The sequence below is a fragment of the Lithobates pipiens genome, unplaced genomic scaffold, assembly GCF_037356315.1.
Source record: "Lithobates pipiens isolate NorthernLeopardFrog02 unplaced genomic scaffold, aLitPip1_a1.2 Scaffold_23, whole genome shotgun sequence".
In the NCBI taxonomy this organism is placed as follows: Eukaryota; Metazoa; Chordata; class Amphibia; order Anura; family Ranidae; genus Lithobates; species Lithobates pipiens.
The window spans coordinates 130,959,975-130,975,533 of NW_027507785.1; the positions used below are offsets into that span (position 1 = coordinate 130,959,975).

General features: G+C 39.7%; 1 protein-coding gene across 6 annotated transcripts in view; it reads left to right on the forward strand.

Moving 5' to 3' along the window:
- TMEM184B (transmembrane protein 184B) overlaps positions 1–11,837 on the forward strand; it is a 337,694-nt gene extending 325,857 nt beyond the window's left edge. For 5 of the 6 annotated variants that reach the window (XM_077452364.1, XM_077452366.1, XM_077452368.1 and 2 more), the window contains 2 exons: positions 3,423–3,446; positions 4,903–11,837. In XM_077452364.1, the coding sequence (XP_077308490.1) occupies positions 3,423–3,446; positions 4,903–5,141 (263 nt within the window). In that variant the 3' untranslated portion in view covers positions 5,142–11,837. The remainder of the gene's footprint in view (positions 1–3,422; positions 3,447–4,902) is intronic. The other variant, XM_077452365.1, reaches the window with a different exon arrangement.
- The last annotated feature ends 3,722 nt before the right edge of the window (positions 11,838–15,559 follow it).

Genomic DNA, 15,559 nt, shown 5'->3' on the forward strand with positions numbered 1-15,559 from the left:
TTACTGTTTTATATTTTTATTCAAAAAAGTGAATTTTTTTACACAAAAAAAAGTGCACTTGTAAGACCGCTGCGCAAATACGGTGTGAAAAAAACAATATATAATGTTTGGGGGTTCTAAGTAATTTTTTAGCAAAAAAAAAACTTTTAAACATGTAAACACCAAAATCTCAAAACGAGGCTAGTCCTTAAGTGGTTAAAAAGAGGAAACACCGTTGATTGATAGTAAATGACTTCAGCCAAACATTCGTGTTTTTTTTTTATTCATATTCTCTGAAAAATGGCCAGGAAATCATAAATTCTGCCAGGGTATGTAAACTTATGAGCACAACTGTGTATATGTGTGTGTGATTATTTTTATATATATATGTGTGTTTATGTGTGTGTGTGTGTGTGTGTGTGTATATATATATATATATATATATATATATATATATATATATATATATATATATATATATATATATATATATATATATATATTTATATATATATTTATATATAATTTTTTATTTTATTTTTTATTTAGCTGTAGCAGCATAGCAGTTTACACACACAAAAAAAAAAAACCCCTTTGTACAGAAATTCTACTTTACTTGATCTCATGATGCTTTGCTTCTGGAACAGGGGCATTGTTGGCATTTTGTTAACTGCAAAACGGAAAACTTTTTCTGCTTTCTGAATGCAAATTTAGTAATAAATAGACAGTTTACCCCAAGCAGCTACCTCCCCCTCACCAATAGGAGCCCTGATTACAAGGAGCTGTTATAGAACTAATTAAAATGGCTCCTATTGCACAGTTAAATGGCAACTAAAATTATCCCATACTTTTTTTCTATGTAAACCTGCAGGTTCATCCTAGGTTTCCTTTATCATTTATTTTGTTTAGGCTTTTGTAGTTATTTTTGTAGTTATTTTGGTGCACACTAATAAAAAAAAGCGTTGCATTTTAATAGCTTATGAAATACAACATAACTTGCAGATACATGGAAAAATATTACAGCTTTACTCATTTTCTTTCTCCCTTTTTTCTTCCCATGTTACCTAGTAGTGTAGGCAACCATTTTTTTTGATGAAGGTCAGAGTGAGTGGCTTGAATAACTGGTATAACCAGGTGTAGAACTTGGGTATGTAGGGAATGCCCCTAAAATATGGTCTAAATACAATGGACTTACCTGATCTGCCTTGGTAATCCTCCTTTGCCACAGCTGCTGTACCTAGAAAAATCATGGCCCTTTGCTGCAGGAGTGCAGACCTGGCTGGCAAACAGTATCATAAATGGGACAAATTACTAATTAAGTTTTGAAATTTCTATCTGTAGTAATGCAAGTTGTTTTCAAACTAGCACTAGTCAATCTAGATGTCTTTATGTGCTTGTTAGATTGCATAGATCAGGGGTGGCCAACCAGACGAAGACCAAGAGCCACATTTTTTACCGAGTTACCGCAAAGAGCCACATCATACGCATGGGCACACATGAACATCACCCCATCCCTTCCTCATACACACTTACTTTTGCTCAGCTGGATTTATTGTAAATGTCACACACTGTTTTAACACTACAAAGACCACAGGTCAGTAATCTTCCTTTGAAAGTACATCCATGTGACAGAAGACAGCAAATTGTCTTACAAACAGTGAACTGGTCAGGATAACAATAAACAGTTAATGGGTCTTCTAGCCTGAACTAGCAGTAAATTCTTCCAAAAAACATCACAGAAAGCATGCAGCACACACAGAGCTCTGGATAAATAAGTGAAAAGAAAATGAAATGGTTAACAGCCAGCAGTGTGTCACACTATCAACAGACAGAGAATGTGCTGAGCAGATCTCATCAGTGTTCAGGTGAAACCGTTATTAGAAAAAAAAAAAAAAGTACAGAGCAAGACAGAGGGAGAAGGGAGGACAGATCAGTAACCTGCACACTTGTGGCCATACCTTTTTGTATCTCATCGGCTTCAGATACAGCGTGTTTCTCCTTCCTCTGCCCCCCTTCAGCCTCACTCCAGCGCCTATATATTCAAATGTGGCGGGCTGGGGACACTACATGCTGATTGGCTGTTGATGTGTGGGAGGAGTGCAGAGACTCGGGCTGCCTGTTACCGCAATGAAACAGCCCGAACCAGCCCGAACGCAAGAGCCGCAGGAAACCGATCAAAGAGCCGCATGCGGCTCGAGAGCCGCGGGTTGGCCACCCCTGGCATAGATGGTAAATTTTTTTGCAAGATAGTATTGCCAAAAGTAGGCCCAAAAATGTGATATATAGGTTACTTTGGTTTCCTAAGTAGTCATCAAGTGTATTATATTGTTATTCGCTACTATGTGCTAATCCCAAGTTAGTGGAAAGATTGGACAAGAACAAGAGTGGCGTAAGTGAAGGATTTGGAGGCACATGTAGTAGGGCAGCCTAGCTGGTGTATAATTTACATATACAGTACGTCCTAAATCTTGTGATCAAGTAGGACGTTTTTTGGGCTATATAGAAAAAAATCTGTTTAAAGCGGAGTTCCACCCAAAAATGGAACTTCCGCTTTAAGAGAAGGTGACCCTCTGACATGCCACATTTGGCATGTCACTTTTTGTGGGGGGAGCGGAAACCCACCACCGCATCGCTGGACCCTGGGACAGGTAAGTGTACTATTAATAAAAGTCAGCAGCTGCAGTATTTGTAGCTGCTGACTTTTAATATATATTTATTTTTTAATGGAACTCCACTTTAAGATTAATTTATAGTGTCATGAAATAGTACCGTTCTTGTTTCCTTGACATATTCCCAGATCTCCAGCTCAGCTTTTGTTAATGGTTGCTTTCTGCCACCTCGTGGTTGCCATCAGAATGCCTTTCAATTTGTATTCTTTGTCACAGCCAGCTATTTTGTCTCACATTCTTTTCAGCATTAAAGAAAACTAATGCTCTTATATCTAGTAAATGCACAAGTCTTTAAACATTTTTTGGATTATTAGTATCAACAGGAATTCCTTTCTGTTTTTATATGAAATTGAGAGGATACTTTGTAACTCCAATATATGCTAATAATTTGGTGGGTGAATTATGTTGTAACATTGCAGCGTTCTTATTTGGGTCCAGTTGCAAGCTTAGAGGAAATAAATCTGTTTCAGCTGCTGTGTCTCTTTAATCCATTGGAATATGTGAGGTATTTGTTTTCTACAATGTCTGCAGGGAGTTGGATACCTTGCAGTGTTTTGGAGGAGAAACAGTGTTGATTCATCTCGCAGCGCACACGGCTGGGGAGAACCTGTGGCTGTTGACATGTATTACTCATCAACATATGATCCTCATATGATTTATGAATGCTGCTGTCTCTGAATGCTGCTTCTTACAGGTCACTGTGTAATCTCTCTATTTCTTGATCTGTCCTTTTCTCTTTTATTTCCCTGCTTTTGCCCTGGTTATGTGCTGCAGCTGTTCCAAACTACGGTCCATATGGTAGGTATTGCTCTGTCTGCTTCACCTATCTAGCCATTTACTGCTGCAGTTTCACATATTGCTTGGCTTATTTTGCCGCCTTGCTGATCATCTTGCTGCATTAGGCCTGCAGAAAACTGCACTAAAAATAACATTTATATTCATTTTTAACACATTTCTCTTCCCCACCAGTTTATTGTGCTTCAACATTTTCCTTACATGACTCAGCCATACTATACAAATACAAGGCACGATGCCTGAAATTGTTTGGCATTGGGTTTCTGTGTTCTTTGGGTTTTGTAGGTAGAGCCCAGACTAGAATCACATACACAGATCATTTTAAACTGTATCATGTTTTAGTAAATATTGGCACATCTGATACTCCTTTACCTTGCCCTAATTTAGCACAGAATGCATTTCCAGGCACATTTGCTGAAACATGCAGTTGCTTTAGAAATTGGATCACTACGACTGTATAGTATGATCAGCGTGGTCAGCCATAGCCAAGTGGTAAACAAAAATAAATTAAATTGTTCTATTTAATTTTTGCTCACTGGCTGCTGTCAGAATTGTCACCTGCTTTCCTGTTAAAGCAGCCTCCACTCAAGTCCTAAAATGTAGCCAAAGTCCTAAAATTTTGAAACCTCAGTTGAAAACCCACTACTTTTCTAAGCGCAACTTAAATGCTTTTCACTTTGGTGAACAGGAGGCTCCGATGAATTTTGGTCAATAACTAGCCAAGTGAAATGGGGGTTTGTAGCCAACAATGTATTTGGCTTTTGGTAACTGGTACCACTAAGTTATCAGGGTGCGTAAGATGAAAGATGGAGGGGTTGAATATAGTTCTGCTTTCATTTTTTACTTTTTTTTTGTATTTACAAATGCAGTGCTGTAGCAAACCATTTTAATTTATTAATGACTACAGTAAAATTAAAATGTGGTGGTCTGGATTACTGCACTTTGTATATTTATATATATTTACACAATAAGGGAAAGAAAATCTAACTGCTTAAGCAGTGTAGTACCATAACTGTTGCAGATATTTTTTTTTTCTTGAATTGGGCACAATAACGAGAGCAATTATAGATTGATTAAAGGGAGGGAGGAAATGCTACATGAATCCATCTGCCCTTACTCAAGATGGCCACAGCCAGAAATGCTAGGGAGGGGGGGCCAAAGTGATTTCTCAGCAAAATAAAACACGTAGACATGGATTGATGAGTTTGCTTTGAATATTAAAAATGAATTAAAAAGCATTTTTGGTTTGTGGTGCTCAGATGCAGATTAGTTCCACTTTAACTTATTCCATTTCCTGTTTTTGATATAAAACACGTTGCTTTCCTTTACACAATTCCACATATACCTATTGCTTGGCAATCATCAGGATATATGGGAATGTATCAGCGTATTGATATTTTCAATTTTGAGAGTCTTAAAGTGTGGATCAGACTTTGAGTGTTTTTGTGTTACTTTGCAGGGCGCTGTGCCCCCATGAAGAGCATTTCCAGCAGTCTGAAGGAGACCATGAATCCTCATGATATCGTTCAAGATGCCATCCATAACTTCTCCCCAGCCTATCAGCAGTATACACAGCAATCCACCTTGGAGCAGGGCACAACTTGGCGCAATGGTCAAATCATCTCTCGCTCTCAAAGTCTGTCAGGAGCTCGTGATACAGAGAAGACTCTACTCCTGAGCTCTGATGATGAATTCTAATCTAGGAGAAGAGACAGCCTGACTTTAATAAGCCACAGATAACAATAGTTTGACTGAAAGACTATTTTTACATTCTTTTAACCAAATCCTGCACAGATAATTCTTCTTCAATTCTCAATATACTCTTACTATCAGTGCAAAATAGACTAGACTAAAGAGGAAAAAATACTATATGTTGGTAAACTAGGTTTGTTGCAGGTTAATACTTTTCTCTTTGTATAAGTTGACCATTTTCTCCACGATCTTGTTTCTTGCTGCCAATTTCATAACATTATGTAGCAGTAATTGCTGTACTCTAAAGCAAAATGCTGGATTTAGGATTTACTTTTATTTATAATTGGTTGTGAGGTTTTGTGCTCTTTTTTTTTCTCTCTCATGTGAACACTGGTAGATGATTTTTTTTTTTTTTTTTTTTTTTTTTTTTGTATGAGGTAGAATGGAATAACACTCAGTGACTGATTTGCCAATTTCTTATCTGTAATGGGCTCAGTATAATAAGATGACCCATGACCTGCAACAAACCTACATATTAGGATCAGTTATCTGTGTCATAGTCTGGCTGCTGCTTTGTGCTCTGTGGTTTATCAATAATGCATACCATCTGGCCTTTACAGTTGTCATATAGTTTTAATATTTGCCATGTCATTTTTCTTGGTACAGAATTTATTAGCCAGTAAGTTTCCTAATGGCTTGTACTTCATTCAGGAGCAGCTTGTTCATTGAAATTAACATTCTCCTAGCCTGTTTGGCAGGAACAGGTCTGCATTTGGTCCCTTGCTGAGTCTTTGAAATTTTCTTTTTAGCTAATGCAGGAGAATTTCCCCTTAATCCAGGGGTGCCCAACCTTTTGAAGAGCAAGGGCCACTTAAGCGACTTGGTAATCGTTCACGGGCCACAATGAGCGGAGCGGGTGGATGGCATGTCCGTGACCACTCTGCATTTGCAGAGCGGACACAGACGCAGCCCACAATACCTTTTAGCGGATCGTATTGGAGGTAGAGCACAAGTCGGTTTATGTCTGCCATTACTTAGAGGTGAATTGGTCGGACTGTCAAACTGACCCTGTGAAAGGGGTCCAAGGCTGCTTTCACACTGATGGGCTGCGGTTTACCCGCAACACATGTGCAATACAGTGTACCTTTAGGCTTTCCTGCAGTTTGCAATAGACTTCTATTATATTCTGCAGGTTTGGTGCACTTTCAGAAAGCTCACCAAACTCGCAGGTAATAATAGAAGTCTATGGCTCAGTGCAGGTAAACTGCTCTGCACCTGCGGATCAGTTTGAAAGCAGCCCAGTAACCACTGCAGAAAAAATATGCCCATACATACACTGATTTTAGTAATAAACTGACCTTTAATAACAGTATTCTTTCTATTCTATCCCAGAGCAGGAGGTCGCGGGCCACATCAGAGGGCTCTGCGGGTCACATGTGGCCCCCGGGCCACTGGTTGGGCACCCCTGCCTTAATCCATTTTGACTCATTGAGTACCCTTGGAACATGCTTGCAGCATTCCTTTACCTGCCTCTGGTAGGTTTTCCACAGATGTCAAATATAGTTATGTAGGGGAAAGTAGAAGCATCTTAAGCCAGCCATAGATGTATTGAATCTCAGTAAGTTCAGCAGGGACAAGCTTAGATTTGATATATCCATGGGCAGGCTGTTTCACCAATCAACTGCAGCATGCTATTTACTATGGTCTGTAGCAGTAATCAATATTTTCTGCCGGAAGAACACAATAGCGCCGAGAGAGGGATTCCCCAATCAACCCTGACTGAAAATTGTAGTCTATGGGGGGGATGTTCTAGGGATATCCTTAAAAAAAAAAAAAAAAAAACTGAAAACAGAAACAGGCATGGCTTCCTTCTCATTTTGTAAATTGCCATGCTGTTATGTGGATCCTCTTTCTTCCAGTGGCGGCTGGTGATATATTTTTGTGGGGGGTTAGGCAGTAAACCACTCACCACCAGTAACACCCCCCCCCCCCCCCCCTTAGGTGAGTCACAGGGCTCCCAGAGCCAATCACTTTTTATGCCAATTAGGGCCTCAGGCTCTAATCACGTGCTTCTAAAACAAAAAACAAAACACCATTGCAATCCATGTGTCTGGAACCCTGCGTGTAGAATAGGGGCCAGGCGCATGGACTGCTTTCTTCAATAATTTAGATCACTAACCCAGAAAAAGTATTCAGACTTTACAGATCTGCATACCTATCCAAATCGGTGATTCAGAAAGTTCTAAAGCCACAATCGGTGTAGGGGCCAGCATTCTTTTTGAAGAACAAGTCATGGCAGCCCTCATGGTTTCCATGAGGAACGATTTACATGAAAGCCTATCTCCAGCTTTTAGTTAACTTTAAATAGTTAATTTGAACCAAACTAGTTCAAATTATCATGAGAGACGTTGCTACTCCCACTGGAGCTCGCTTATAAAAACTGTAACAGTAGGATGTTTAGAAGCCATAGCTTTTTGGTATCCGCCAATAAAATAAAAACCCATTGAACCGAACCGTTGGCTAAAAAAGACTAAAGTGAACAAGGTGAGTGTACCATTGTTACTGGTTTGTCTTGTTCCTGCAATTTAATAGATTTGTTATAATTCCTGCTTTAATAGCCATTGATTGATTTTAGGTTTGTGTACTCTGTCTAAAATCTAATAGTAATTCTAGAATGTTTAACACTAGTCTTGTTGAACATTGGTCAGGGACATCCAGTCTATTTTTTTTACTCTTATACACTATTTAAATCACTGGAAAGTTGGGTAATAGATGTGCTTTTTTTTGCTTTTCTTTGTGTTTTGGCCTCAGGGACCATCCTGCATATAGCACTCTTTAATGTGAGGTGTAGCTTGCAGCCTATATATGATTAACATTGCCAGATGGGTTTATTAATAAAGGTAGGATGATGCATTTATAAAAACATTGCCTGGCCATAGACACAAAGCAGCACTGAGCAGACATGGCTGTACACATGGTAAGTTTGGTAACCTTGTTTGAACTACATCCACTAAATGATCTTAAAGCGGTTCTTCACCATAAAGGGGAAGTTCCGCTAATCTGATCCCTCCCCCCCCCCTCTGGTGCCACAATCGGCACCTTTCAGGGGGGAGGGGGGTGCAGTTACCTGGATTATTCAGGTATCTGCACCCACTTCCGGGCAGACCGCCGCAGACGCCCGCCCCGCCCCCCCCCCCCCCCCCCGTTGTGTTCTGGGAAACGCACAGTTCCCAGGACACAGCGGGGGATCTGAAGAGACGCGCATGCGCAGTAGGGAACCGGGCAGTGAAGCCGCCATGCTTCACTTCCAGATTCCCTGACAGAGGATGGTGGCGGTGGCAGCAGCGAGGCGAGTGATCGCTCGTCATCTGCCGCCGACATCGCTGGACCCTGGGACAGGTAAGTGTGATTTTATTAAGTCAGCAGCTGCAATATTAGTAGCTGCTGGCTTTTAATATTTTTTTTTTTTAGGTGCAGAACCACTTTAAAGGAATTTTCTGCACTACATCACATTTTGGGTCTTATTTTTTACCCAGGAGGCACTCCCTATATAGAACAGCTGCTTTAGGACACATTCTTGTTCAATAAGACTGTCCAAAGAGCAAAGCCTAAGTGCAGTAAGCCGGATTTCAGTTCCCTAATGTGACTTGATTAAATTATTAATTTTGGGTTGCTTCTGGTTACTGCATTTTGCAGCGTTTACTTTGAATAAGCCCAATTGCATCCCAACATTCTGAATTGATAGCACTTTATGGTTACTGGTAAAGTAAAGGACTTGCATGCAAAGGTTTAGGCACCCCTTGTCAAATTGTTTCTTTTTCAAGTGAAACAACATCCTTTGCAGGTAAAAAAAAAACATGTGATCTATTTCTGCATGTTTTAAAGCACAATTACAGCTTGCTTTCTGAATTTAACAGATTGCAAAAATAAAGTGTGGAAAGTCCACAAATCTGGACACCCTGTTTAGAACATGGTAAGCCCAACTTTTCTGGAATCAGACCTCAAAACAGTTTGCATTCACCAGAAGATTTTTAAATAAACGTGTTCAGCAAGTAAAGATTTAAGATTTGTGCTTTTCCAGAAATATATTGTGTAGGTAGGTTTGTTGCAAAGGTTGTGTTAACAGTTCACTAAAATCATCAATGTAATTTGGGGTGCTCAGACTTTTACAGCCTGTATCTGTTGTCAACCATTTTTGCAGTTAAGGGGGTTTTAAACCCCCATGGTTATGCATTAAAGTGAAAAAAACTTATGTAGTGCAGCAGCCCCCAAAAGCCCCCCTAACACTTACCTGAACCTGATCTTTCCAGTGACTGGGACGAGCACAGCAGCTTCAGCCACTCTCTCTGGTCCTCGTTGAATAGATTGATAGCAGCAGGGGCCATTGGCTCCCGCTGCTGTCAGTCAAATCTAGTGACGTGGGGGGTGGGGCCGAGTCCTGTTTGTGTCCCGCATGAGTGCCCCCATGGAATTTCGAGAAGAGGCGGGACCAGGAGCACTGTTGAGGGACCCCAGAAGAGGAGGATTGGGCCACTCTGCAAAACCCTTTCACAAAGTAGGTAAGTATGACGGGGTTTGTTGTTTAGGAAAAAAAAAAAACCTTTACAATCCCTTTAAGGCTGCTGTGGGAAGGAGGAGCTCCTCCATTGTACTGCATTGGGAGGTGAGAGATGGGTCCAGTATTTACTTACCATTAACCGAGAAACTAGTTTCAAAGAGTAGGTGGCAAGCCATTGGGTACATGCACAAAGCCGCAAGAGGGCTTTACAGCATTTCTTTTTTCTTTTACCTAAAGTGTATATAGTTCAGACAAGTGCTACTCCTGTATCTGAAATGCCAATGTGTACAAGCCTGCAACTATGTGCTTCCCTCTCATTCTGATGGGCCATATTGCAACATTTAAAAACTTTTTAAAGTGAACATTTCCAGAACCTCCATGGCTGACATGTTTTTGAAGATGCAATCTATGGGTCCTTCTTTTTCATCCTTGCCATTCCTTCATCAGTTATGGAATAACTAACCTGGCCCAACTTCGAGAGGTCTTCAAAAAGATATATATATATATATATATATATATATATATATATATATATATATATATATATATATATATATATATATATAGTCCAGAAACTTTTTGAAGAACCATCTTCTATGCATGATGTGCACATTTTTGTTCCAGTTCATTAACCAACCATGTACTAAAGGATGAGAAATCCACAGCATGCATGTTCAAAAACAGCAGTGACCCATCTTCTGTTTCAGTCCTGACAGGTTCTTTTGAAACAAACCTGTGGTCATAATTATATATACATACACCTAGGAAAAAACAGATCACTATAAGAGAAGTCACCAAAGCCTGGTACACACTGGTTGGTCCTACACAGTACCCTAGAACCCCCTGAATTGCCTGTGCAGATGCCAAATTTCTTTAATGTTGGAGCAAAGGCACTTTATCGCCACATCCTAAGTTCTAACAAATGGAATCTTGATATGTTGATTAGGCCATGGCATTGCAGCGTGTGATGCAGGCAGGGGAGGTGTGCTTTAAGATACAGAAAGCTAATATTTGCATTGGTTCAATATGCTTTGAGGGACCAGCCAGTAAAACGGGGAATATTCAGTTATCGTTTTGGTGCTTACCCTTCTAATTGACTTCTAGTATGTGTTTTTTGTTTTTTTCCTTTTATGACCACAGTTTTATTTCAGTTAAATGCTTGAAATCTAAAGATCAGCCATTCAACCATTCAAAACTGCATTCAGGCTGTCTTCCTAGGTTTATCGTTTGATTTTCTTTGTTTAAAGTATATTTATATTTATTGAAAAGTGGCGAACAGACATAAATTTCCCATTATGCCCTTTCGCTTATCCCCCTCTATTTAACTCTCTTACTGACTAAACTGCAGCTTTAAAGCTGTATTGTGTGTTCAAGTTTTGCTTGCTGCATCTTTGGTGTAGTTTGCAGATCAACATACATTCCATAGGGATGAATGGTAAGGCATATAAAATATGCATAAAAATACACACAGCATCCAAAATGCAGAGGCGTAAATAGAGTCAAAGTGGCTGGGTCAGTTTGGTAGTAGAGAGATTAAATAAAGCAGATATATTTTTATAAATATTTGTAGATACATTTTTTGTCTCTTCCATGTTGCAGTGATAAGAGTGAAAACCGTTCAGTTATATGTAAGCACTACAGATATTTAATCTTCCTGTGCCTGAAGGTGATGTATGTAATAGTAAATATGGCTTTGAATAAGGGTTGGTCCTCTCTCGCTGGTAACACTGGCAGTGAGTTGGAGTCAGTAGTATGGCACCTCAGGATTGTTTACCCTATAAGTAATATTTTCTGAAACCCTTTCCTTTAAACTTTTAAAATGGATACATTGTGGAAGCGGTTTGGTGATAGAGGGGTCTGTATGGATGATCCCTCTAACATGGTGCAATATCACTTCTCATTCCTGAGGGAAGATGTTGGAGATTGTGTGGAATTTTATTTTTTTGTGTTACCTTAAAGAAAAAAAAAATCTTTAAATATTAATAAAACGGATGTCTGGTGGTAAATTATTTAATATAAACGGTCACATTGCTCTCTTAAAGCAACAGTGGTGTATGTTAAAATAGCCTTAATGCAAACCTTTTATATTCTCCCAAGCACCTATATTCTTTCAAATAAAAAAGCAGATGCATTTTGTATGGTAATGTAGCAACAGTTTATTCTGCAGCCTTTAAAATTGAACTACAAACGCCAACAGGTAAGTGAAGCGTTGGAGGAAATACACACACGCACACGCACACACACACACACACACTGGATCTAAAAAGTCTAAACACCCCTGTTAAAATGTCAGGTTTCTTTGATGTAAAAAAAGAGACAAAGATAAATCATTTCAGAACTTTTTCCACCTTAAATTGTAAAACTCCGTTGAAAAACAAACACATTTTTTTAGGTGAAGGAAAGTAAAAATAAGCTAAAATATGATTGCTTAAGTGTGCACACCCTTCAAATAAAACTTTGTTGAAGCACCTTTTGATTTTATTACAGCACTGTCTTTTTGGGTAGGAGTCTATCAGCATGGCACATCTTGACTTGACAATATTTGCCCACTCTTTGCAAAAACATTCCAAATCTGTCAGATTGTGAGGGCATCTCCTGTGCACAGTCCTCTTCAGATCACCTCACAGATTGGGCCATTCCAAAACTTTAATCTTCTGGTGAAGCCATTCCTTTGTTGATTTTGGATTTATGCTTTGGGTTGTCATGCTGAGGTGACGTTCCCCTTTCTAGCAGAAGCCTGAATGTTTTGTGCCAATATTGACTGGTATTTGGAACTGTTCATAATTCCCTCTACCCTGACTAAGGCCTCTATTCCAGCTGAAGAAAAACTGCACCAAAGCATGATGCTGCCATCACTATGCTTCACTGTGGGTATGGTGTTCTTTTGGTCATGTGCAGTGTTGTTTTTGCGCCACACATATCTTTTGGAATTATGACCAAAAAGTTCAACCTTGGTTTCATCAGACCATAACACATTTTCCCACATGTTTTTGGAAGACTTCAGATGTGTTTTTGCAAAATTTAGCTGGGCTTGGATGTTTGCCTTTGTAAGAAAAGGCTTCCGTCTTACCACTCTGCCCCATCGCCCAGACATATGAAGAATACAGGAGATTGTTGTCGCATGTACCACACAGCCTGTACTTGCCAGATATTCCTGCAGTTGCTTTAATGTCGCTGTAGGCCTCTTAGCAGCCTCCCTGACCAGTTTTCTTCTCGTCTCTTCATGAATTTTGAAGGGATGCCCAGTTCATGGTAATGTCACCGTTGTGCCATATTTTCTCCACTTGTAGCGGTCTTCACTTTGTTCCATGGTATTATCTAATTTGCAAATAAAATAGTGCAGTGCTAATAATGTTATGCTAACATTCATATGTACAATTCATGAAATGCGGTCTAAAAATCATAGTCCAAAATCCAGAGAGATTAGTCCATACATCAACAGTAAAGTTAGAGAAAAAGCAGCAGGGACGAGGAATGAATAGGAAGATGTTCTTGGCTGTGTTTACTGTGCTCAGAAAGACATCTCAGCTGTGTGTGTCTGTGATAAGACCTCCACCACAGGTAATACAAGCCGCTCACCTCACTATATGGACCCTCTGAACCAACAGGTCAAACAAGCCTTCCCATAAAGGTTGTAAGAGATGATCGATGCCACAGCTACAGGACTACACACCACTTCAGATCGCCAGCCAGATCTCAGTCAGTGGGGACCAGATACTGGCGGTCTGGAGTGGTGTAGTCTGTAGCTGTGGAATCCATGACGAGGCACGGCTGAGTATATCTTCCTATTCATTCCCCGTTCCTGCTGCTTTTTTCTTACTTCACTGTTGATGTATGGACTTTTTAGACTGCATTTCATGAATTGTACACATGAATTTTAGTATAAAATCCACTATTTTACCCTATTTTATTTGTGAATTTTCATCCAGGATTTGATATATTGACCTTGCGTGTTACTGCTGCTTCATAGTTAGGGATATTTTTGTGATGATTGTGCCCTTGTTTATTTTTGATTTACCATAGTATATCTAATGCCTTGGAAATTCTTTTGTACTCTTTTCCTGAATGATATCTTTTAACAATGAGATCCCTCTGATGCTTTGGAAGCTGTTTGCAGACCATGGCTTTTGCTCTAGGATGCGACTAAGAAAATGTCAGGAAAGACCTACTAGAACAGCTGAACTTTAGGGTTAATCAGCACTGCGCAAACTGTTGGCACTATATAAATCCTGAATAATAATAATCAGAGGCGCTTTAAATGATGGCAGGTGTGTACTGATTCCTATTTAACATGCTCTTGAATGCGATTGCTTAATTCTGAAAACCGCTCTATCCCCAGTTATAAGAGGGTGTGCGTACTTATGCAACCACATTATTTTAGTTTGTTTTCTGTTTATTTTGTTTTTAAATTGAGTTGTACAGTACATAGGTCACAATAAAGGTGGAAAAAGTTCTGAAATGCTTTATGTATTTTTTTTTTTTTTTTACATCATTGAAACCTGACATTTAACAGGGATGTGTAGACTATGTGTGTGTATATATGTATATGTATATGTATATATATATATATATATATGTGTGTGTGTGTGTGTGTGTGTGTGTGTGTGTGTGTATATATATATATATGTGTGTATGTATGTGTATATATATATATAATATATATATATATATATATATATATATATATAGATGATTGGAGCCATTCTTGTCTCTGAGCCGCTCTATGGTCAGCTGGCGGAACCACCGGCTGCATTCTCAGGTTCCCCGTTGGGACAGGAGAGCCTGAGAAAACAGTGGGGGGGGGGGGGGACATTCCCTCCCACTGCTTGTAAAAGCAGTCTAGAGGCCAGTTAGTCGCTAGGATTGCTTTTACATGAAAGCCGACCGCTGGCTGAAAAGAATGATACCAAGATGATACCTAAACCTGCAGGCATCATTCTAGTATAAGCACTCAAAGTCCAGCAACATACCAGTATGTTGCTGGAACTGGTTGGGCATATATTGTAATTTTTTTTTCATGCAGCCTGTAGGCTGAACGAAAAAAAATTATTGATCAGTGGGTATGCCCACCATTAGAATACCTCCCTTCATCCACCCACTTCTAATGGTGGGCATACATGCACCATTTCTATATGCTGAAGCATGGGGGCATCCTCCCACAAAAGTTAGAAGCAAATCGCTCCTCCACCCCTGCTGCCCCCATGCTTCGGCATATATGCTCTTTTTTTAACTGTGGTGATGAAATCACCTCCGGCTGTGCTGGAGTCACGGCGTTATGTATCGTGGGAGCAAACGTTGTTGCTGTCAAGATAAATAAATCCGCGCTGCAGCTGAATGGCGTACCTGCTAAGCAAATGATGGTTAACAATAAAACAAAGTAACATTACAGTATAACAGTAGGACCATACCTGCAAAGCAAATACAAAAAAAAAAAAAAAAACATTTAATACAACCTGTGCCTAAAAACTGAAAATTGTATACTCTCCTTCCGTAATTTTCCTTTCCTGACGCATCTTCATGACAGCACACACTGGGTTGTGACTCTGCCCCCACAACCTGACAGGATTGGATTAGCTATAAATTTGAAGGGGAGTCCCCCCGCTGCATTCTCTGTATATATCATCACAAAAGAAACAGGGAGGGCAACTGTGTGCTGCCATGAAGATGTGTCAGGAAAGGAAAATTATGGAAGGTGAGTATACAATTTTCCGTTTTCCTGACGCCTTCATGGCAGCACACACTGGGAAATAACTCGACAGTCGGGTGGGTGCAAGTAAAAAATAAACTTTAATTCCTTATAATGCGGAAGAATTTGCTCTAATGATGGATCTGCCAAAGTCAGTCATGGACAGGTGAGCCGAGTCCA